At 41.6% G+C, this 23,663-nt stretch overlaps 1 protein-coding gene across 2 annotated transcripts in view; it reads left to right on the top strand.

The window, feature by feature from the left end:
- LOC112219071 (anoctamin-3-like) overlaps window positions 1-23,663 on the top strand; it is an 85,857-nt gene that overhangs the window by 31,681 nt on the left and 30,513 nt on the right. For both annotated transcript variants that reach the window (XM_042301925.1, XM_042301924.1), the window contains exons 6-14: window positions 7,092-7,192; window positions 7,433-7,477; window positions 9,026-9,160; window positions 12,474-12,580; window positions 16,569-16,624; window positions 17,527-17,648; window positions 18,914-19,048; window positions 20,645-20,741; window positions 22,388-22,448. In XM_042301925.1, coding sequence (XP_042157859.1) covers window positions 7,092-7,192; window positions 7,433-7,477; window positions 9,026-9,160; window positions 12,474-12,580; window positions 16,569-16,624; window positions 17,527-17,648; window positions 18,914-19,048; window positions 20,645-20,741; window positions 22,388-22,448 — 859 coding nt within the window. The remainder of the gene's footprint in view (window positions 1-7,091; window positions 7,193-7,432; window positions 7,478-9,025; window positions 9,161-12,473; window positions 12,581-16,568; window positions 16,625-17,526; window positions 17,649-18,913; window positions 19,049-20,644; window positions 20,742-22,387; window positions 22,449-23,663) is intronic.

Below are 23,663 nucleotides of genomic sequence, written 5' to 3'. Positions count from 1 at the left end.
ACAACTACATTAATATAGTATATACTCTCCTACTGTATACTACAACTACATTAATATAGTATATACTCTCCTACTGTATACTACAACTACATTAATATAGTATATACTCTCCTACTGTATACTACAACTACATTAATATAGTATATACTCTCCTACTGTATACTACATCTACATTAATATAGTACATACTCTCCTACAGTATACTACAACTACATTAATATAGTATATACTCTCCTACTGTATACTACAACTACATTAATATAGTATATACTCCTACTGTATACTACAACTACATTAATATAGTACATACTCTCCTACTGTATACTACAACTACATTAATGTAGTATATACTCCTACTGTATACTACAACTACATTAATATAGTATATACTCTACTACTGTATACTACAACTACATTAATATAGTATATACTCTCATACTGTATACTACAACTACATTAATATAGTATATACTCCTACTGTATACTACAACTACATTAATATAGTATATACTCTCCTACTGTATACTACAACTACATTAATATAGTATATACTCTCCTACTGTATACTACAACTACATTAATATAGTATATACTCTACTACTGTATACTACAACTACATTAATATAGTATATACTCTCCTACTGTATACTACAACTACATTAATATAGTATATACTCTCCTACTGTATACCACAACTACATTAATATAGTATATACTCTCCTACTGTATACTACAACTACATTAATATAGTATATACTCTCCTACTGTATACTACAACTACATTAATATAGTATATACTCTCCTACTGTATACTACAACTACATTAAATCAAATCAAATCAAATTTTATTTGTCACATACACATGGTTAGCAGATGTTAATGCGAGTGTAGCGAAATGCTTGTGCTTCTAGTTCCGACAATGCAGTAATAACGAGCAAGTAATCTAACTAACAATTCCAAAAAAAACTACTGTCATACACAGTGTAAGGGGATAAAGAATATGTACATAAGGATATATGAATGAGTGATGGTACAGAGCAGCATAGGCAAGATACAGTAGATGATATCGAGTACAGTATATACATATGAGATAAGTATGTAAACCAAGTGGCATAGTTAAAGTGGCTAGTGATACATGTATTACATAAGGATGCAGTCGATGATATAGAGTACAGTATCAACGTATGCATATGAGATGAACAATGTAGGGTAAGTAACATTATATAAGGTAGCATTGTTTAAAGTGGCTAGTGATATATTTACATCATTTCCCATCAATTCCCATGATTAAAGTGGCTGGAGTAGAGTCAGTGTCATTGACAGTGTGTTGGCAGTAGCCACTCAATGTTAGTGGTGGCTGTTTAACAGTCTGATGGCCTTGAGATAGAAGCTGTTTTTCAGTCTCTCGGTCCCAGCTTTGATGCACCTGTACTGACCTCGCCTTCTGGATGGCAGCGGGGTGAACAGGCAGTGGCTCGGGTGGTTGGTGTCCTTGATGATCTTTATGGCCTTCCTGTAGCATCGGGTGGTGTAGGTGTCCTGGAGGGCAGGTAGTTTGCCCCGGTGATGCGTTGTGCAGACCTCACTACCCTCTGGAGAGCCTTACGGTTGAGGGCGGTGCAGTTGCCATACCAGGCGGTGATACAGCCCGCCAGGATGCTCTCGATTGTGCATCTGTAGAAGTTTGTGAGTGCTTTTGGTGACAAGCCGAATTTCTTCAGCCTCCTGAGGTTGAAGAGGCGCTGCTGCGCCTTCCTCACGATGCTGTCTGTGTGAGTTGACCAATTCAGTTTGTCTGTGATGTGTATGCCGAGGAACTTAAAACTTGCTACCCTCTCCACTACTGTTCCATCGATGTGGATGGGGGGGTGTTCCCTCTGCTGTTTCCTGAAGTCCACAATCATCTCCTTAGTTTTGTTGACGTTGAGTGTGAGGTTATTTTCCTGACACCACACTCTGAGGGCCCTCACCTCCTCCCTGTAGGCCGTCTCGTCGTTGTTGGTAATCAAGCCTACCACTGTTGTGTCGTCCGCAAACTTGATGATTGAGTTGGAGGCGTGCATGGCCACGCAGTCGTGGGTGAACAGGGAGTACAGGAGAGGGCTCAGAACGCACCCTTGTGGGGCCCCAGTGTTGAGGATCAGCGGGGAGGAGATGTTGTTGCCTACCCTCACCACCTGGGGGCGGCCCGTCAGGAAGTCCAGTACCCAGTTGCACAGGGCGGGGTCGAGACCCAGGGTCTCGAGCTTGATGACGAGCTTGGAGGGTACTATGGTGTTGAATGCCGAGCTGTAGTCAATGAACAGCATTCTCACATAGGTATTCCTCTTGTCCAGATGGGTTAGGGCAGTGTGCAGTGTGGTTGAGATTGCATCGTCTGTGGACCTATTTGGGCGGTAAGCAAATTGGAGTGGGTCAAGGGTGTCAGGTAGGGTGGAGGTGATATGGTCCTTGACTAGTCTCTCAAAGCACTTCATGATGACGGATGTGAGTGCTACGGGCGGTAGTCGTTTAGCTCAGTTACCTTAGCTTTCTTGGGAACAGGAACAATGGTGGCCCTCTTGAAGCATGTGGGAACAGCAGACTGGTATAGGGATTGATTGAATATGTCCGTAAACACACCGGCCAGCTGGTCTGCGCATGCTCTGAGGGCGCGGCTGGGGATGCCGTCTGGGCCTGCAGCCTTGCGAGGGTTAACACGTTTAAATGTCTTACTCACTTCGGCTGCAGTGAAGGAGAGACCGCATGTTTCCGTTGCAGGCCGTGTCAGTGGCACTGTATTGTCCTCAAAGCGGGCAAAAAGTTATTTAGTCTGCCTGGGAGCAAGACATCCTGGTCCGTGACTGGGCTGGGTTTCTTCCTGTAGTCCGTGATTGACTGTAGACCCTGCCACATACCTCTTGTGTCTGAGCCGTTGAATTGAGATTCTACTTTGTCTCTGTACTGGCGCTTAGCTTGTTTGATAGCCTTGCGGAGGGAATAGCTGCACTGTTTGTATTCAGTCATGTTACCAGACACCTTGCCCTGATTAAAAGCAGTGGTTCGTGCCTTCAGTTTCACACGAATGCTGCCATCAATCCACGGTTTCTGGTTAGGGAATGTTTTAATCGTTGCTATGGGAACGACATCTTCAATGCACGTTCTAATGAACTCGCACACCGTATCAGCGTATTCGTCAATGTTGTTGTCTGACGCAATACGAAACATCTCCCAGTCCACGTGATGGAAGCAGTCTTGGAGTGTGGAGTCAGCTTGGTCGGACCAGCGTTGGACAGACCTCAGCGTGGGAGCTTCTTGTTTTAGTTTCTGTCTGTAGGCAGGGATCAACAAAATGGAGTCGTGGTCAGCTTTTCCGAAAGGGGGCGGGGCAGGGCCTTATATGCATCGCGGAAGTTAGAGTAACAATGATCCAGGGTCTTTCCACCCCTGGTTGCGCAATCGATATGCTGATAAAATTTAGGGAGTCTTGTTTTCAAATTAGCCTTGTTAAAATCCCCAGCTACAATGAATGCAGCCTCCGGATAAATCGTTTCCAGTTTGCAGAGAGTTAAATAAAGTTCGTTCAGAGCCATCGATGTGTCTGCTTGGGGGGGATATATACGGCTGTGATTATAATCGAAGAGAATTCTCTTGGTAGATAATGCGGTCTACATTTGATTGTGAGGAATTCTAAATCAGGTGAACAGAAGGATTTGAGTTCCTGTATGTTTCTTTCATCACACCATGTCACGTTGGCCATAAGACATACGCCCCCGCCCCTCTTCTTACCAGAAAGATGTTTGTTTCTGTCGGCGCGATGCGTGGAGAAACCCGCTGGCTGCACCGCTTCGGATTGCGTCTCTCCAGTGAGCCATGTTTCCGTGAAGCAAAGAACGTTACAGTCTCTGATGTCCCTCTGGAATGCTACCCTTGCTCGGATTTCATCAACCTTGTTGTCAAGAGACTGGACATTGGCAAGAAGAATGCTGGGGAGTGGTGCACGATGTGCCCGTCTCCGGAGTCTGACCAGAAGACCGCTTCGTTTCCCTCTTTTTCTGAGTCGTTTTTTTTTTTGGTCGCTGCATGTGATCCACTCGGTTACACTGGTTGTGAGGCAGAACACCGGATCCGCATCGCGAAAAACATATTCTTGGTCGTACTGATGGTGAGTTGACGCTGATCTTATATTCAGTAGTTCTTCTCGGCTGTATGTAAAGAAACCTAAGATGACCTGGGGTACTAGTGTAAGAAATAACACGTAAAAAAACAAAAAACTGCATAGTTTCCTAGGAACGCGAAGCGAGGCGGCCATCTCTGTCGGCGCCGGAAGAGCAATGGAGTATATACTCCTACTGTATACTACAACTACATTAATATAGTATATACTCTCCTACTGTATACTACAACTACATTAATGGAGTATATACTCCTACTGTATGCTACAACTACATTAATGTAGTATATACTCCTACTGTATGCTACAACTACATTAATATAGTATATACTCTCCTACTGTATGCTACAACTACATTAATGTAGTATATACTCCTACTGTATGCTACAACTACATTAATATAGTATATACTCTCCTACTGTATACTACAACTATATTAATATAGTATATACCCTCCTACTGTATACTACAACTACATTAATATAGTACATACTCTACCTCTGTATACTACAACTACATTAATATAGTATATACTCTCCTACTGTATACTACAACTACATTAATATAGTATATACTCTCCTACTGTATACTACAACTACATTAATATAGTATATACTCTCCTACTGTATGCTACAACTACATTAATATAGTATATACTCTACCTCTGTATACTACAACTACATTAATATAGTACATACTCTACTACTGTATACTACAACTACATTAATGGAGTATATACTCCTACTGTATGCTACAACTACATTAATATAGTATATACTCTCCTACTGTGTACTACAACTACATTAATATAGTATATACTCTCCTACTGTATACTACAGCTACATTAATATAGTACATACTCTACTACTGTATACTACAACTACATTAATATAGTACATACTCTACTACTGTATACTACAACTACATTAATATAGTACATACTCTACTACTGTATACTACAACTACATTAATATAGTATATACTCTCCTACTGTATGCTACAACTACATTAATATAGTATATACTCTCCTACTGTATGCTACAACTACATTAATGTAGTACATACTCCTACTGTATGCTACAACTACATTAATGTAGTATATACTCCTACTGTATGCTACAACTACATTAATATAGTTCATACTCTACTACTGTATACTACAACTACATTAATATAGTATATACTCTCCTACTGTATGCTACAACTACATTAATATAGTATATACTCTCCTACTGTATGCTACAACTACATTAATATAGTATATACTCTCCTACTGTATACTACAACTACATTAATGTAGTATATACTCTACTACTGTATACTACAACTACATTAATATAGTATATACTCTCCTACCTATACTACATTAATATAGTATATACTCTACTACTGTATACTACAACTACATTAATATAGTACATACTCTCCTACTGTATACTACATTAATAGTGCATACTCTACTACTGTATACTACATTTATAGTACATACTCTACTACTGTATACTACATTAATATAGTACATACTCTACCTCTGTATACTACAACTACATTAATATAGTACATACTCTACTACTGTATACTACAACGACATTAAAATACTATATACTCTACTACTGTATACTACAACTACATTAATATAGTATATACTCTACTACTGTATACTACAACTACATTAATATAGTATATACTCTACTACTGTATACTACAACTACATTAATATAGTATATACTCTACTACTGTATACTACAACTACATTAATATAGTATATTCTCTACTACTGTATACTAAAACTACATTAATATAGTATATATTCCACTACTGTATACTACAACTACATTAATATAGTATATACTCTCCTACTGTATACTACAACTACATTAATATAGTATATACTCTACTACTGTATACTACAACTACATTAATATAGTATATACTCTCCTACTGTATACTACAACTACATTAATATAGTATATACTCTCCTACTGTATACCACAACTACATTAATATAGTATATACTCTCCTACTGTATACTGCAACTACATTAATGTAGTATATACTCTCCTACTGTATACTACATTAATATAGTACATACTCTCCTACTGTATACTACATTAATAGTGCATACTCTACTACTGTATACTACATTTATAGTACATACTCTACTACTGTATACTACATTAATATAGTACATACTCTACCTCTGTATACTACAACTACATTAATATAGTACATACTCTACTACTGTATACTACAACTACATTAATATAGTATATACTCTACTACTGTATACTACAACTACATTAATATAGTATATACTCTACTACTGTATACTACAACTACATTAATATAGTATATACTCTCCTACTGTATACTACAACTACATTCATGTAGTATATACTCCTACTGTATGCTACAACTACATTAATATAGTATATACTCTCCTACTGTATGCTACAACTACATTAATATAGTATATACTCTCCTACTGTATACTACAACTACATTAATATAGTATATACTCTCCTACTGTATACTACAACTACATTAATATAGTACATACTCTCCTACTGTATACTACATTAATAGTGCATACTCTACTACTGTATACTACATTAATATAGTACATACTCTCCTACTGTATACTACATTAATAGTGCATACTCTACTACTGTATACTACATTTATAGTACATACTCTACTGTATATTATATTAATATAAAAATGAAATATCCAATCAGTTTTCCCACGTTGATTCAACGTCATCACATACCGTTGTTGTTGTTGAAATGACTTGGAAACAACATTGATTCAACCAGTTTTATGGCACTCGTGATCATATTCTCAAATATTGTCATCATGTCTTTGTCATGACATTCTCAAATATTGTCAGATGCTAGTCTTTGTCACAAGCTAATTTCCAATTTCGTCCCCTCGAAAGCCGTCTCTGACCAACACCGACATCATGTTTGTGAAGATCCATGTTCCCTGGGACACACTCTGTAAATACGCTGAGCAGATGAATATCAGGATGCCATTCAGGTAGCACTTCCTACGAATTCCCTCGACATAATGCATTATAAACACATTTATAACGCCTCGTGAGCTATACATAATGCATTATAATACGTGACATGAGCGCTTAACAACTGCTCATAAACATCTATAACGACAGCTCGTTCAATAAAGTTTGAGCTCTTTGTATTATATAGATCCGTTGGATTCTCCCAACCGACAACGTCTTCTAATTTATTCCTTTTTTTGTTTTTTGTTTTTTTTCAGGAAAAAAATGTACTTTACGGATTGGAAGAGCAAAGTTATGCGCAGGCAAGTGGATTTACGTGATATCTTATTAGGTTCGGGCGCAGTGTAATGCCCGAACTTGACTGTCTGAGCACTGCAGAGCACTTTCTAATGAAATACAGGATCTATAACATTCAACACCGTGACGGTGCTGAGCCCGTGGTCGAGTCGCAGTAACACAGCTGGAGTGGCCCTGTTGACGTCACCGGGAGCTGTAGCTGTTATTTTTATTTGTAGAATGGCGAGAGAGAGAGAACAGTGGGGATGTACAGAAAGAGAGAGGTAGAAAGACACAGACAAGAAGGAAGGGAAGTTTGGTCTGGAGTCCAGAGTCACAATGCTACACTGGTTGTTATATGGGCCATCAGGGAGTTAAGTAGAAGAGGGTAAACCATGATATGATCACAGAGGGTGAGTAGGTCAAACTGTCATCGAGCTCTACCCCAGAGGAATTAATGCACGATTTAATGAATTAGTTCAGGATTAGTTTATCCTGCTACTTAAAGATGTTATGTTATGTATACGAATGTGAGATATTAAACTGTTTTAAACCCAATAATAAGTCACCCTGAATCACTAAAGAGTGTCTGCTGCAAAGTAAACAAGACATAATAATGCAGTCTTCTATTGAGTGTTTGACTGTGAAAATGCAAAATGTGATTTCTATGTAATTTTAATTATTATCATTGATCAAATAAAACGATATCTGGTATAATCCTGGTAAATGAACCCTGTGTGGTTCTGTTACTAGGCTAATCCTGGTAAATGAACCCTGTGTGGTTCTGTTACTAGGCTAATCCTGGTAAATTAGAACCCTGTGTGGTTCTGTTACTAGGCTAATCCTGGTAAATTAGAACCCTGTGTGGTTCTGTTACTAGGCTAATCCTGGTAAATTAGAACCCTGTGTGGTTCTGTTACTAGGCTAATCCTGGTAAATTAGAACCCTGTGTGGTTCTGTTACTAGGCTAATCCTGGTAAATTAGAACCCTGTGTGGTTCTGTTACTAGGCTAATCCTGGTAAATTAGAACCCTGTGTGGTTCTGTTACTAGGCTAATCCTGGTAAATTAGAACCCTGTGTGGTTCTGTTACTCGGCTAATCCTGGTAAATTAGAACCCTGTGTGGTTCTGTTACTAGGCTAATCCTGGTAAATTAGAACCCTGTGTGGTTCTGTTACTAGGCTAATCCTGGTAAATTAGAACCCTGTGTGGTTCTGTTACTAGGCTAATCCTGGTAAATTAGAACCCTGTGTGGTTCTGTTACTAGGCTAATCCTGGTAAATTAGAACCCTGTTTGGTTCTGTTACTAGGCTAATCCTGGTAAATTAGAACCCTATGTGGTTCTGTTACTAGGCTAATCCTGGTAAATTAGAACCCTGTGTGGTTCTGTTACTAGGCTAATCCTGGTAAATTAGAACCCTGTGTGGTTCTGTTACTAGGCTAATCCTGGTAAATTAGAACCCTATGTGGTTCTGTTACTAGGTTAATCTTGGTAAAGTAAAACCCTGTGTGGTTCTGTTTCTAGGCTAATCCTGGTTAATTAATCTGTTTTTCTCTGTCCCCTCTCACTGAAGCCGGTTTCATCTGAGGTGTTGTCAGATAAAGAGTTGGTTACCCAGCAACCCCATGAAGCTGGACAAAGAGGCCCTACCTGACCTAGAGGAGACAGACTGCTATACAGCCCCCTTCAGCAGGGCACGCATGCACCAGTAGGTTCTATACCTAACCCTTACCTCAACCCCCAGACCCTAACCCTTACCTCAACCCCCAAACCTATCCCTAACCCTTACCTCAACCACCTAACCCTTACCTCAACCCCCTAACCTAATCCTTACCTCAACCCCTAACCTTACCCTAACCCTTACCTCAACCCCCTTACCCTAACCCTAACCTATACCTCAACCCCTAACCTAACCCTTACCCTAACCTATACCTCAACCCCTAACCCTAACCTATACCTCAACCCCCTTACCCTAACCTATACCTCAAACCCCTTACCCTAACCTATACCTCAAACCCCTTACCCTAACCCTTACCTCAACCACCTAACCCTTACCTCAACCACCTAACCCTTACCTCAACCCCCTAACCTAACCCTTACCTCAACCCCTAACCCTTACCTCAACCCCCTAACCCTTACCTCAACCACCTAACCCTTACCTCAACCACCTAACCCTTACCTCAACCCCTAACCTAACCCTTACCTCAACCACCTAACCCTTACCTCAACCACCTAACCCTTACCTCAACCACCTAACCTAACCCTTACCTCAACCCCTAACCTTACCCTTACCTCAACCCCCTTACCCTAACCTATTCCTCAACCCCTAACCTAACCCTTACCTCAACCCCCTTACCCTAACCCTTACCTCAACCCCTTACCCTAACCCTTACCTCAACCCCTTACCCTAACCCTTACCCTAACCCGTACCTAACCCTTACCTCAACCACCTAACCCTTACCTCAACCCCTAACCTAACCCTAACCTCAACCCCTAACATAACCCTAAACCTTACCTCAACCCCTATCCTTACCCTAACCCTTACCTCAACCCCCTTACCCTAACCCTAACCCTTACCTCAACCCCTATCCTTACCCTAACCCTTACCTCAACCCCCTTACCCTAACCCTAACCTCAACCCCTAACCTAACCTAACCCTTACCCCAACCCCCTTACCCCAACCCCTATCCTAACCCTTACCTCAACCCCTAACCCTAACCTCAACCCCTAACCCTTACCTCAACCCCTAACCTTTACCCTAACCCTTACCTCAAGCCCCTAACCCTTACCCTAACCCTTACCTCAACCCCCTTACCCTAACCCTTACCTCAACCCCTAACCCTTACCTCAACCCCCTAACCCTCAATCCTCCCATCACTTGTAAAATAGACTAGCTTGTATGAAATGTTATCTGTTTGTGTGAATTAGAGGCAACAGAGGAGGAAATTATGATAGAATGACTGCAAATAAAGATGCTATAGTCCAGCTCATAATGGCAGCTGCCGTCTCTATGACAACACTCTCTTTACTGTCTCTATGACAACTCCCCCTTTCTTTACCGTCTCTATGACAACACGCCCTTTACTGTCTGACAACTCCCCCTTTCTTTACTGTCTCTGACAACTCCCCCTTTCTTTTTAGTCTCTGACAACTCCCCTTTCTTTTTGGTCTCTGACAACTCCCCCATTCTTTTTGGTCTCTGACAACTCCCCTTTCTTTACGGTCTCTATGACAACTCCCCTTTACTGTCTCTATGACAACTCCCCTTTCTTTCCTGTCTTTTGACAACTCCCCTTTCTTTCCTGTCTTTTTGACAACTCCCCTTTCTTTCCTGTCTCTATGACAACTCCTCCTTTCTTTTCGGTCTCTATGACAACTCCCCTTTCTTTACTGTCTATGACAACTCCCCCTTTCTTTTCTGTCTCTGACAACTCCAACTTTCTTTTCTGTCTCTGACAACTCCCCTTTCTTTCCTGTCTCTATGACAACTCCCCCTTTCTTTTCGGTCTCTATGACAACTCCCCTTTCTTTTCGGTCTCTGACAACTCCCCTTTCTTTATGGTCTGACAACTCCCCCTTTCTTTCCTGTCTCTATGACAACTCCCCCTTTCTTTACTGTCTCTATGACAACTCCCCCTTTCTTTACTGTCTCTATAACAACTCATTTACATGCATTGTTTCTCTGCCAGTTTGGTTTAATTTCCTTATCTCTTTTATAGCTTTTATTCTTGGATAACATTTTTTTTAAATAGTTATTGCTTTTTGCTCTCTGTGCAGCAATTCATCAAATTACTGACATTTGGTCCTGGAAATCCCTAATTTAGTGGCGATATTAGATGTAAAGTTTGTTTTTAAAGCGTATGATTGACTGTTGAATGACTTATCAAAGAGCTTGTTGGTTTCTACTTCTCTCCTCAGTTTGATGGGTGATATACTGTATCATAATAATGCTGACTTTTTGTTGGTGTGACGTGTATGCCGGGAGTCAGCAGGTGACTTTTAATAACGAAACGATACAAATGAACGAACAAACGAGAAGAGGAAACAATAACACCTAATGACTGACAGCTGAGGGATAAATAAAGGGGAGTAATCAGGGAGAAAATGATGACCAGGTGTGTGTAATGATGGGGACCAGGTGTGTGTAATGATGGGGACCAGGTGTGTGTAATGATGGGGACCAGGTGTGTGTAATGATGGGGACCAGGTGTGTGTAATGATGGGGTCCAGGTGTGTGTAATGATGGGGACCAGGTGTGTGTAATGATGGGGACCAGGTGTGTGTAATGATGGGGACCAGGTGTGTGTAATGATGGGGACCAGGTGTTTTAAAAAAATGTATTTTACCTTTATTTAACCAGGTAGGCAAGTTGAGAACAAGAGTTTTGGGGACCAATAATGGGGACCAGGTGTGTGTAATAATGGGGACCAGGTGTGTGTAATAATGGGGACACGGTGTGTGTAAAGATTGTTGCCAGGTGTGTGTAACCGATGTGAAATGGCTAGCTAGTTAGCAGTGGCGTGCGCTAATAGCGTTTCAATCGGTGATGTCACTCGCTCTGAGACCTTGAAAGTAGTTGTTCCCCCTTTGCTCTGCAAAGGGTCGCGGCTTTTGTGGCGCGATGGGCAACGATGCTTCGAGGGTGGGTGTTGTTGATGTGTACTGTGTTACATGTGGGGTCCCAGGTTCGAGCCCAGGTAGGGGCAAGGAGAGGGACGGAAGATATACTGTGTTACATGTGGGGTCCCAGGTAGGGGCGAGGACAGGGACGGAAGATATACTGTGTTACATGTGGGGTCCCAGGTTTGAGGCGAGGAGAGGGACGGAAGCTATACTGTGTGATATGTGGGGTCCCAGGTTCGAGGCGAGGAGAGGGACCGAAGCTATACTGTGTTACATGTGGGGTGCCAGGTTCGGTGGTTAATCGACCGCTGACATCGAGAGGGAGGGAGTGACTGAAGAGTGACTGTTGGTTCTCTCTTCAGTTATATGGATGATTTACCATATCTTTCTTCTCTCAGTTTTACCATCAACAACAGACAGACGTTCTTCTCCAACTCCACCAGAAGCAGAATAGTCCACCATGTTCTCCAACGCACCAAGTATGAGGACGGGAAGTCTAAGATGGGTACGGATCTACGCTATCTATATCTATCTATCTACGGAGCTACGCTATCTATATCTATCTACGAAGCTACGCTATCTATAGCTATCTATCTATCTATCTACGGAGCTACGCTATCTATAGCTATCTATCTACGGAGCTACGCTATCTATCTACGGAGCTACGCTATCTATCTACGGAGCTACGCTATCTATCTACGGAGCTACGCTATCTATATCTATCTATCTATCTACGGAGCTACGCTATCTATATCTATCTATCTACGGAGCTACGCTATCTATATCTATCTATCTACGGAGCTACGCTATCTATCTATCTACGGAGCTACACTATCTATATCTATCTATCTACGGAGCTACGCTATCTATATCTATCTATCTACGGAGCTACGCTATCTATATCTATCTATCTACGGAGCTACGCTATCTATCTATATCTATCTATCTACGGAGCTACGCTATCTATCTATATCTATCTATCTATGGAGCTACGCTATCTATATCTATCTATCTACGGAGCTACGCTATCTATCTATATCTATCTATGGAGCTACGCTATCTATATCTATCTATCTACGGAGCTACGCTATCTATCTATATCTATCTATCTACGGAGCTACGCTATCTATATCTATCTATCTACGGAGCTACGCTATCTATCTATATCTATCTATCTATGGAGCTACGCTATCTATATCTATCTATCTATCTATCTACGGAGCTACGCTATCTATCTATATCTATCTATGGAGCTACGCTATCTATATCTATCTATCTACGGAGCTACGCTATCTATCTATATCTATCCATCTACGGAGCTACGCTATCTATATCTATCTATCTACGGAGCTACGCTATCTATATCTATCTACGGAGCTATGCTATCTATATCTATCTAGCTACGCTATCTATCTATATCTATCTATCTACGGAGCTACGCTATCTATATATATCTATCTATCTACGGAGCTACGCTATCTATATCTATCTATCTACGGAGCTACGCTATCTATATCTATCTATATCTATCTATCTACGGAGCTACGCTATATATATCTATCTATCTACGGAGCTACGCTATCTATATCTATCTATGGAGCTACGCTATCTATATCTATCTATCTATCTACGGAGCTACGCTATCTATATCTATCTATATCTATCTATCTACGGAGCTACGCTATATATATCTATCTATCTACGGAGCTACGCTATCTATATCTATCTATGGAGCTACGCTATCTATATCTATCTATCTATCTACGGAGCTACGCTATCTATATCTATCTATCTATCTACAGTGCATTCGGGAAACTATTCAGGCCCCTTGACTTTTTCCACATTTTTATTACATTACAGCCTTATTCAAAAAATTGATTAAATCGTTTTTTTCCCCTTTTCAATCTACACACAATACCCCATAATGACAAAGAAAAACTTTTTTTTTAAATAATTAACTTAAATATAACTTTTACATAAGTATTCAGACCCTTTACTCTGTACTTTGTTGAACCACCTTTTCCAGCGATTACAGCATTGAGTCTTCTTGGGTATGACGCTTCAAGCTTGGCACAGCTGTATTTGGGGAGTTTCTCATGCTCTGTCAGGTTGGATGGGGAGCGTCGCTGCACAGCTATTTTTAGGTCTTTCCAGAGATGTTCGATCTTGTTCAAGTCTACGCTCTGGCTGGGCCACTCAAGGACATTAATTGAGGGCGCGGCTAGGGATGCCATTTGGGCCGGCAGCCTTGCGAGAGCCCACAGTCCATGGTAGCGGAAAGTTGATTAGCAGTGGTCCAATGTTTTTCCAGGGCGAGTACTACAGTCAATGTGTTGATAGAGTTTTACTCAAATTTGCTAAAAATCCCCAGCTACAATAAATGTTGCCTCAGGATATGGGGTTTCCAGTTTGCGTAAAATCCAGTGTAGTTCTTTGAAGGACGGTTGTAATTGAGCTGTCCTCGTGGTCTTGAGGAAGACTATATTCTACAGTGACAGCAGTGGCCACAGGCAGAACATCACCAGCGGTTTCCATCGACTTCTCTGATCGTAGCGGGTGAAGTATGGTTTCAACATGTTGACATGACTCAGACAGATTTTTGGTCCCTGTGCTCCTGATGATGTAATCCAGATTTATTTATTACTACTCACTATGGGGTAAGGGCCTGAAAAGTGAGCTTGCAACAGGTAACAAAACCAGGACTTGGTCAACTCACATCGAAAGTGCGGTTTTGGGACTTTTTCGATTTCATTTTCATTTGCGCCTTCTCCAGTTTCTCCCAGGTGCGGGTGCAAACTGTATTGAAAAGAGCTAACGTGCTTCAACAGTTCCGTTTTTTTGTTTAATGTGTTGCCCTGCAACAATCTCTCTCTCTCTCTCTCTCTCTCAGCAAGATCAAATGAATCTGACATGATGTCCCAAACAAGAGTTAATTAAGACTAATACCGAGACATTCTTGAATAACCTCCCACACTGCAAACAACATAAGAAGCACCTGTTCATCCCAATCTTTCTCAAACTCAAAGGCGTGAACTCTCAACATAAACTTGATAATCTGATCATCTCTAAAGATCAGGTTCAGCCTCATTCTAAAACGGATTAAACAATTAGAAAAACCTGTTTCTTTTCTCTGTCATTATGTGTGTAGATTAATGAGGGAGATTTTTTTTGGGGGGGGGAGAATGTGGAAAAAAGTTGAGGGGTCTGAATACTTTCCAAATGCATTGTATAAACCGAAAGGTTGCTAGATCAAATCCCCGAGTTGGCAAGGTAAACATCTGTCGTTCTTCCCCTGAACAAGGCAGTTAACCCACGGTTCCTAGACCAGTTAACCCACTGTTCCTAGACCAGTTAACCCACTGTTCCTAGACCAGTTAACCCACTGTTCTTAGACCAGTTAACCCACTGTTCCCCAGTAGAGCTAATCCCAGTAGCTGACAAGGTAAAAATCTGTCGTTCTGCCCCTGAACAAGGCAGTTAACCCACTGTTCCCCAGTAGGCCGTCATTGTAAATAAGAATTAGTTCTTAACTGACTTGTCTAGTTAAATAAAGGTTAAATAAATAAATATAAATAAACCTGGAATTACCCCCACGACTGTTGAATACCTGTAGCAGTATATGTAGCTTTGCCTTGATTGTGGGGCGGTGCTAATGCCATCAAACATAACTAGCTCACCATTGACCTTCTCTGTGTCGTGGAAATGTCCTGTATTACCAAATCATGAGAGAGCAATCCACACACAAGTCAGTTATCATAAAGTCCATCTTTAATTATATGAGCTTCACCATAGCCCTGTGACTCTCAGATCAATTCAGTGTCTATAAATTAATTCTCTGAGAGAATGGCAACTTCCTTACATAATGGCAACTGAGATCCTTTATAGCAAAGACACACATAGCCAGACAGCATTGGCTATAAATTATCGTTCAGTTTGGTCTCCTAAACTAAGTTCTTATCTTGGTACCACTTAAGACCCAAACATTACCTCATCCAATGGCATATATCAATTGTCAATTCTAGACACTCCCATCAAAAATACAACCCCTCCTAGACAAGCTCACGGAGAGGAGTGACTGTCACACAGACATTGTGGAGCCAACTGATTCCCCATTAATCACACCATCCCTTCACATGGTTTAGGAATAGTTACAGACACATTCACAGATAAGACAAACCTGACCTCTCCCCTAACTTTTTCCATACTTATGAAAATTAATAAAACATCTTATTTATCAATGTTACCTAAAGAATTCTGATTCTGCCACAACATCTGTTTATATAATGCAATGTAATAATCATTATTAGAACTGTGTTAGCTTTAGACAAGAGGCCACCACTGAGGATTCTGTCTAAATTATGATTGGGGTCTAGCAATGTATTTTGAGTCTTGGGAAGGGAAACTAGTATGAGTTTTGAATTAGAACATATTTCCGGTCCACTATGATTCTTTTTGGCAGAACGATATTAAGTGTTTTTTCTCTTCCATTGTAGGTATCAACAGGTTATTGGGCAATGGAACATATGAGGCGGCATTTCCTCCACACGAGGTACGAACATCGTTATAATGATATTAAAAATCAAATTTTGATTTGTCACATGCGCCGAATACAACATTACCGTGAAATGTTTACTTTACAAGCCCTTAACCCCCGTAACCAACCATTCAGTTTTAAGAAAAATAAGAGTTAAGAAAAAATATTTACTAAATAAACGAAAGTAAAAAATATAAGAGCAACAATAAAATAACAATAACGAGGCTATATACAGGAGGTACCGGTACCGAGTCAATGTGCGGGGGTTCAGGTTAGTCAAGGTCATTTATGTAAAATGTACAGTACCAGTCAAAAGTTTTAGAACACCTGCTCATTCAAGGGTTTATCTATATTTTTTACTATTTTCTACATTGTAGACTAATAGTGAAGACACCAAAACCATGAAAGAACATGTATGGAATCATGTAGTAACCAAAAAAGTGTTAAACAAATCAACATATATTTTATATTTGAGATTCTTCTGAGTCGCCAGCCTTTGCCATGATGACAGCTTTGCACACTCTTAGAATTCTCTTAACCAGCTTCACCTGGAATGCTCTTCACCTGGAAAATGATTTCACAAGAGCCTTATTTCACATGATATACCTAAATACTTACAACCACATAGGCTAATAAATATATTATTATTTTTCTTTAGGTTATTTAATTAACCTACATGTTATTTCAAGTTATCTGTTTGGAGCGCAATAACACACTATTAAAAAATATGACTGACTTGCATATAAATGGATCAATTAAAGGCATCTAGTGCCTTTAACAACAAAAGTTATTGTTATGTTAACTTAGATTTTTTTTTAACAATGTGTTATTGCGCTCCAAAGGGATAACTTGAAATAACATGTATCTAAAATCTATGATTAAAATGATAGACCTTTCAAATGTTTTATGTGTTCCAGGGTGGCTATAGGAGCCGACACCCTATTAATACCCACGGTGCCCAGAACCACAGACACCTGCTGTACGAGAGGTGGGCTCGCTGGGGCATGTGGTACAAGTACCAACCCCTCGACCTTATCAGGTAGGTGTGTGTGTGTATGTGGTGGTCTGCATTGGTGGCGTGGTGGTACACTCTTAGAGAAAAAAAGGTGCTATCTAGAATTTAAAAGGGTTCTTCAGCAGTCACAATAGGAGAACTATTTGAAGAACCCATTTTGGTTCCAGGTAGAACCCTTTCCACAGAGGGTTCTACATGTAACCAAAAAGAGTTCTCCTATGGGAACAGCCAAAGAACAATTTTGGTGTGTGTGTGCAATTTGTGAGAAAGAACCTCCACAGGGGAACCCAAGCAAAGTTCCCTTCTCAGGAGTCCTATCTAAATTCAATACAGCAGACCCATAGCTAGGTCTGAGCCGGTCCAATGTACCAGTTGACCCATAGCTAGGTCTGAGCCGGTCCAATGTACCAGTTGACCCATAGCTAGGTCTGAGCCGGTCCAATGTACCAGTTGACCCATAGCTAGGTCTGAGCCGGTCCAATTGGATTTCTCTCCTCTCCATTTAAACACAATGAGGTCTGAACAGGTCCCATTTTAAAAGTCAACCCCAGTCGGGAGGTTTTTGACACTGGGCCTATATCTTGTGCACTTGGCTTCGTTCCTCTGTATGAAACACAACTTGGCTTCGTTCCTCTGTATGAAACACAACTTGGCTTCGTTCCTCTGTATGAAACACAACTTGGCTTCGTTCTTCTGTATGACACACAACTTGGCTTCGTTCCTCTGTATGAAACACAACTTGGCTTCGTTCCTCTGTATGAAACACAACTTGGCTTGAAATGGATTCCAATTTTAATTCAACCCCATGCACCTGTGATGTTTTTCCTAATCTATTAAGTTTGTTGAACTCCTGATGAAGGGCTATTGGCAAAATGTTGTGATGAGATGCAATAAAATTGTTAGTTGTGCATCAAAGATCACGTCTGTGATCTCGTTTCTTCACTTTTTATTGTTTTTTCATTCGTCCATCTACCTGGAAACATGATAGGTGTGCTAAATATACCTGTACTCATTTATATTAACGGAGTTGCTTCCTTTCAGGCAAATACAGCTGGGTCTGAATGGCTCCAATTTAATCAATGCATGTCGGGAGTTTTACTAATCTATTCTCTCTATTGGACTTTTCATGCACTACGGGCTTTACTTTAGGGAGAAGGTCGGCCTGTACCTTGCCTGGTTGGTTACAAAGAACTTGTTCCTGCCAGGCGAATACAGCCGGGTCGGGTTTTAAGGTCAACCCCAACTAAGCTTTTGCTAATCTATCTTGTTCATTGGACTTTCCTCTCCAGGCGTTACTTTGGGGAGAAGATTGGGCTGTACTTTGCCTGGTTGGGCTGGTACACTGGCATGCTGATCCCTGCAGCTCTGGTGGGTCTCTTCGTCTTCCTCTACGGACTCTTTACTATGGACACTAGTCAAGTCAGGTCAGTCAGGGCACATCAGGGGTTAAAATGGGCCGGGTCCCGCCGGATCCGAGACGTGACACCAATGATCCAAATGAGAGCCAGTCGTTGTAGCACAGGGAGAGAAGTATGCACGCCCAGTCGTTGTAGCACAGGGAGAGAATTATGCACGCACAATCGTTGTAGCACAGGGAGAGAAGTATGCACGCCCAGTCGTTGTAGCCGACAACATTCTTAATGCAGTCGTGGGAAAACATAGCTTTTGAAAGCAGTTTTGAAGGTCCCTGTTAAGAGGAAGATCACTGACCTTTCTGCTGTTACTAGGCTGTACTTATTTGTCAAACGCAACTATTTTTAGAACCCGTTTTTTAGCAGCGCCAATGGCGTTAAAATGCATGGGGACGCCCCTTTAACAGGGGTCCGGTGTGACGTCCTACAGTATATTCACAGGACATGGTCCTTGGTTAGCTGAGTGCCATTCAAGTCATCAATATGTTGCTAACTAGCAACAAGATTAGCCCAATTGTTTACATTACAGCATTTGCGCTCTAGCTAACGATTAGCCCAATTATTTACACTAGAGAGTTTGCGCTCTAGCTAACGATTGGCCCAATTGTTTACACTAGAGAGTTTGCGCTCTAGCTAAGGATTAGCCCAATTATTTACACTAGAGAGTTTGCACTCTAGCTAACGATTGGTCCAATTGTTTACACTAGAGAGTTTGCGCTCTAGCTAACGATTGGCCCAATTATTTACACTAGAGAGTTTGCACTCTAGCTAACGATTGGTCCAATTGTTTACACTAGAGAGTTTGCGCTCTAGCTAACGATTGGCCCAATTGTTTACACTAGAGAGTTTGCGCTCTAGCTAACGATTGGCCCAATTGTTTACACTAGAGAGTTTGCGCTCTAGCTAACGATTAGCCCAATTGTTTACACTAGAGAGTTTGCGCTCTAGCTAACGATTGGCCCAATTGTTTACACTAGAGAGTTTGCGCTCTAGCTAACGATTGGCCCAATTGTTTACACTAGCGAGTTTGCGCTCTAGCTAACGATTGGCCCAATTGTTTACACTAGAGAGTTTGCGCTCTAGCTAACGATTAGCCCAATTGTTTACACTAGAGAGTTTGCACTCTAGCTAACGATTAGCCCAATTGTTTACACTAGAGAGTTTGCGCTCTAGCTAACGATTAGCCCAATTATTTACACTAGAGAGTTTGCGATCTAGCTAACGATTAGCCCAATGGGATACATGCAGATGGGCAACCCTCAGCCTATTTATTTATAGCCACTTTGCTGCATCTGATATGGGGTACATCAGGTGATGATGCTTATTGCTAAGTAACACACCTGACTGATAATATGGACCAATATGTCATTTCTGGAAGGGGGAAATTATATTTTAGATGTCAGCTTCATTTGATTTTCATTTATTCTGTAGAATGTCATTTTTAAAAATAAAAAGAAGTGACCAGAACAGTCATTCTCCCCCATTAAATTGTAGGTCCATCTGCAACCCCATCTCCCCCCCACCCACTCCACCCTTCTGTTGGGGTTTTTCATGTCCTTTTAAAGTGTTTTAAACATGAATATCTGTCTGTCTATTTTGTCCCATCAGTAAAGAGATCTGTGAGGCCAACACAACAATCATGTGTCCCATGTGTGAGCAGAACTGCAAACCCTGGAAACTCAGTGACAGCTGTGTCTATGCAAAGGTTAGTAATACAACCATGAAGCTATTCTATTCTGTTATCCACCTTGGTAGCTCTAGTACTGTAGTTAACAGTACTGTACTGTAGTAAACAGAAGTACTATTGTGGTTAGCTAGTACTGTAGTAAACAGAAGTAATATTACTGTTAGCTAGTACTGTAGTAAACAGAAGTGATATTACTGTTAGCTAGTACTGTAGTAAACAGAAGTGATATTACTGTTAGCTAGTACTGTAGTAAACAGAAGTAATATTACTGTTAGCTAGTATTGTTACTGTCCATGAGGATCCCACGAGGGTTGGGGCCTGTTACATTTAAATTCCAGTCCATTCAGGAAATTCCAATTCTCTTTAATGCTTTTCAGTAGCTAGGTTTCCATCCAATTGGCAACAGATTTTCATGTGAATATTCTAGAATCCGCAACTAAGAAATATGCACATTTTTCCCACCAGTGGTGTGTTTCCACCAAACAGACTGGCCTCTCTATGCTGACCAACTCAGTGGCCTTGTGGTTAGAGCGTCCACGCTGAGATTGGAAGTTTGGGAGATTGATCCCTGGCCGAGTCACACCGAAGACTGTTGTTTGTCGCACTGCTTTGCTTTATCTTAGCCAGGTCGCAGTTGTAAATGAGAACTTGTTCTCAACTGGCTTACCTGGTTAAATAAAGGTGAAATGAAAGAAATGAGACCCAATGCGTCTCTTTTCTTGACAATAGGCTAGCGTCCTATCCAGGGGGGTGTACTGTGGAGATATAGACTAGTGTCCTATCCAGGGGGTGTACTGAGGAGATAGACTAGTGTCCTATCCAGGGGGGTGTACTGAGGAGATAGACTAGTGTCCTATCCAGGGGGTGTACTGAGGAGATAGACTAGTGTCCTATCCAGGGGGAGTACTGAGGATATAGACTAGTGTCCTATCCAGGGGGAGTACTGAGGAGATAGACTAGTGCCCTGTCCAGGGGGAGTACTGAGGAGATAGACTAGTGTCCTGTCCAGGGGGAGTACTGAGGATATAGACTAGTGTCCTGTCCAGGGGGGAGTACTGAGGAGATAGACTAGTGTCCTGTCCAGGGGGGGTGTACTGAGGATATAGACTAGTGTCCTGTCCAGGGGGTGCAGGCCCCTTGTACATCAAGCTTCCTCCCTCTACAGAAATGGGAGATAAGCTCATATGAGGCGCTCCAGCATGTGCAGGGCTACTTACTTACGATACTGAGCTTTCACGACTGGAAGGTTTAGTAGACGTATGACCTGCCATAAAATAGGTGTATTTTTTTATTTAACCTTTTATTTAACTAGGCAAGAACAAATTCTTATTTACAATGACTGCCTACACTGGCCAAATCCAGACGACGCTGGGTCAACCCAGACGTGCACCACCCCACGGCCGGTTGTTATACGGCCTGGATTCAAACCAGGGTGTCTGCAGTGCTTTAGACGGCTGTGCCACTTGGGAACCCAATGGGTTGTTGATATATTTCCAGGCAAATGGGAAGTGGGCTGAACTGGTTGAAAGGACATCATTACAACCAGTTATGCCTGCTGGGATGTCATCGACGTTTGTGTCACGGTGCCTCGTTCCAGCAGGTAATGACAGTATTGATTCCAACCCAAGGGAATTGTTTATTTACCTCTGTGTCTGTTTCTGCAGGTGACCCATCTCTTTGACAATGGAGGAACTGTGTTCTTTGCTATCTTCATGGCTATATGGGGTAAAGACATTTTTCTCAGTTTCTCTGTCTCTCTCTTTCTTTCTCTCTCTTGCTCTCCCCCCTCTCTCTCTCTTGCTCTCTTTTGCTCTCCCCCTCTCTCTCTCTCTCTCTCTTGCTCTCCCCTCCCCTCTCTCTCTTGCTCTCTTTTGCTCTCCCCCTCCCCTCTCTCTCTCTCTCCCCCTCTCTCTCTCTCGCACTTTCTCTCTCTTGCTCTCTCCCCTCTCTCTCTCTTGCTCTCTTTTGCTCTCCCCTCTCTCTCTCGCACTTTCTCTCTCTCTCTCTCTCTCTTGCCTCCCCCTCCTCTCTCTCTCTTGCTCTCTTTTGCTCTCCCCTCTCTCTCTTGCTCTCCCCCCTCCCCTCTCCTGCTCTCTTTTGCTCCCCCCCTCTCTGTCTCTCGTATTCATGTTTGATACCATTCCATTCACTCCATTCCTGCCATTATTATGAGTAAAATAAAGAACAGAGTAGCAGCTGTGTATGTGTGTGTAATGTGTTTCCGTGTGTGTGCAATGTGTGTTTGTCTCGGTATGAATTTTTGGGCCTTCCTCTGACACCGCCTGATATAGAGGTCCTGGATGGCAGGGAGCTGGGCCCCAGTGATGTACTGGGTTGTCCGCACCACCCTCTGATATAGAGGTCCTGGATGGCAGGGAGCTGGGCCCCAGTGATGTACTGGGCTGTCCACAACACCACCTGATATAGAGGTTCTGGATGGCAGGGAGCTGGGCCCCAGTGATGTACTGGGTTGTCCGCACCACCCTCTGATATAGAGGTCCTGGATGGCAGGGAGCTGGGCCCCAGTGATGTACTGGGTTGTCCGCACCACCCTCTGATATAGAGGTTCTGGATGGCAGGGAGCTGGGCCCCAGTGATGTACTGGGCTGTCCGCACCACCCTCTGATATAGAGGTCCTGGATGGCAGGGAGCTGGGCCCCAGTGATGTACTGGGCTGTCCGCACCACCCTCTGTAGCATTTTGCGGTCAACAGTGAGATCACACAGTCATCTGGAAAAACAGGGTCTTTCTCTCAATTGCATGTTCCAATGGCCCAAGAGGTTTGGTTATTTTCAATACTTTGTGGATACACAAATCGTTTACGGTTGCACAACTGTAGCATTTAATATATTCATCTATATTCATATATTTAATATATTCATCTATATTAATATATTTAATATATTCATCTATATTCATATATTTAATATATTCATCTAT

Source organism: Oncorhynchus tshawytscha, linkage group LG19 (assembly GCF_018296145.1).
Source record: "Oncorhynchus tshawytscha isolate Ot180627B linkage group LG19, Otsh_v2.0, whole genome shotgun sequence".
Lineage (NCBI taxonomy): Eukaryota > Metazoa > Chordata > Actinopteri > Salmoniformes > Salmonidae > Oncorhynchus > Oncorhynchus tshawytscha.
This window is presented reverse-complemented; position numbering and strand designations above follow the sequence as displayed.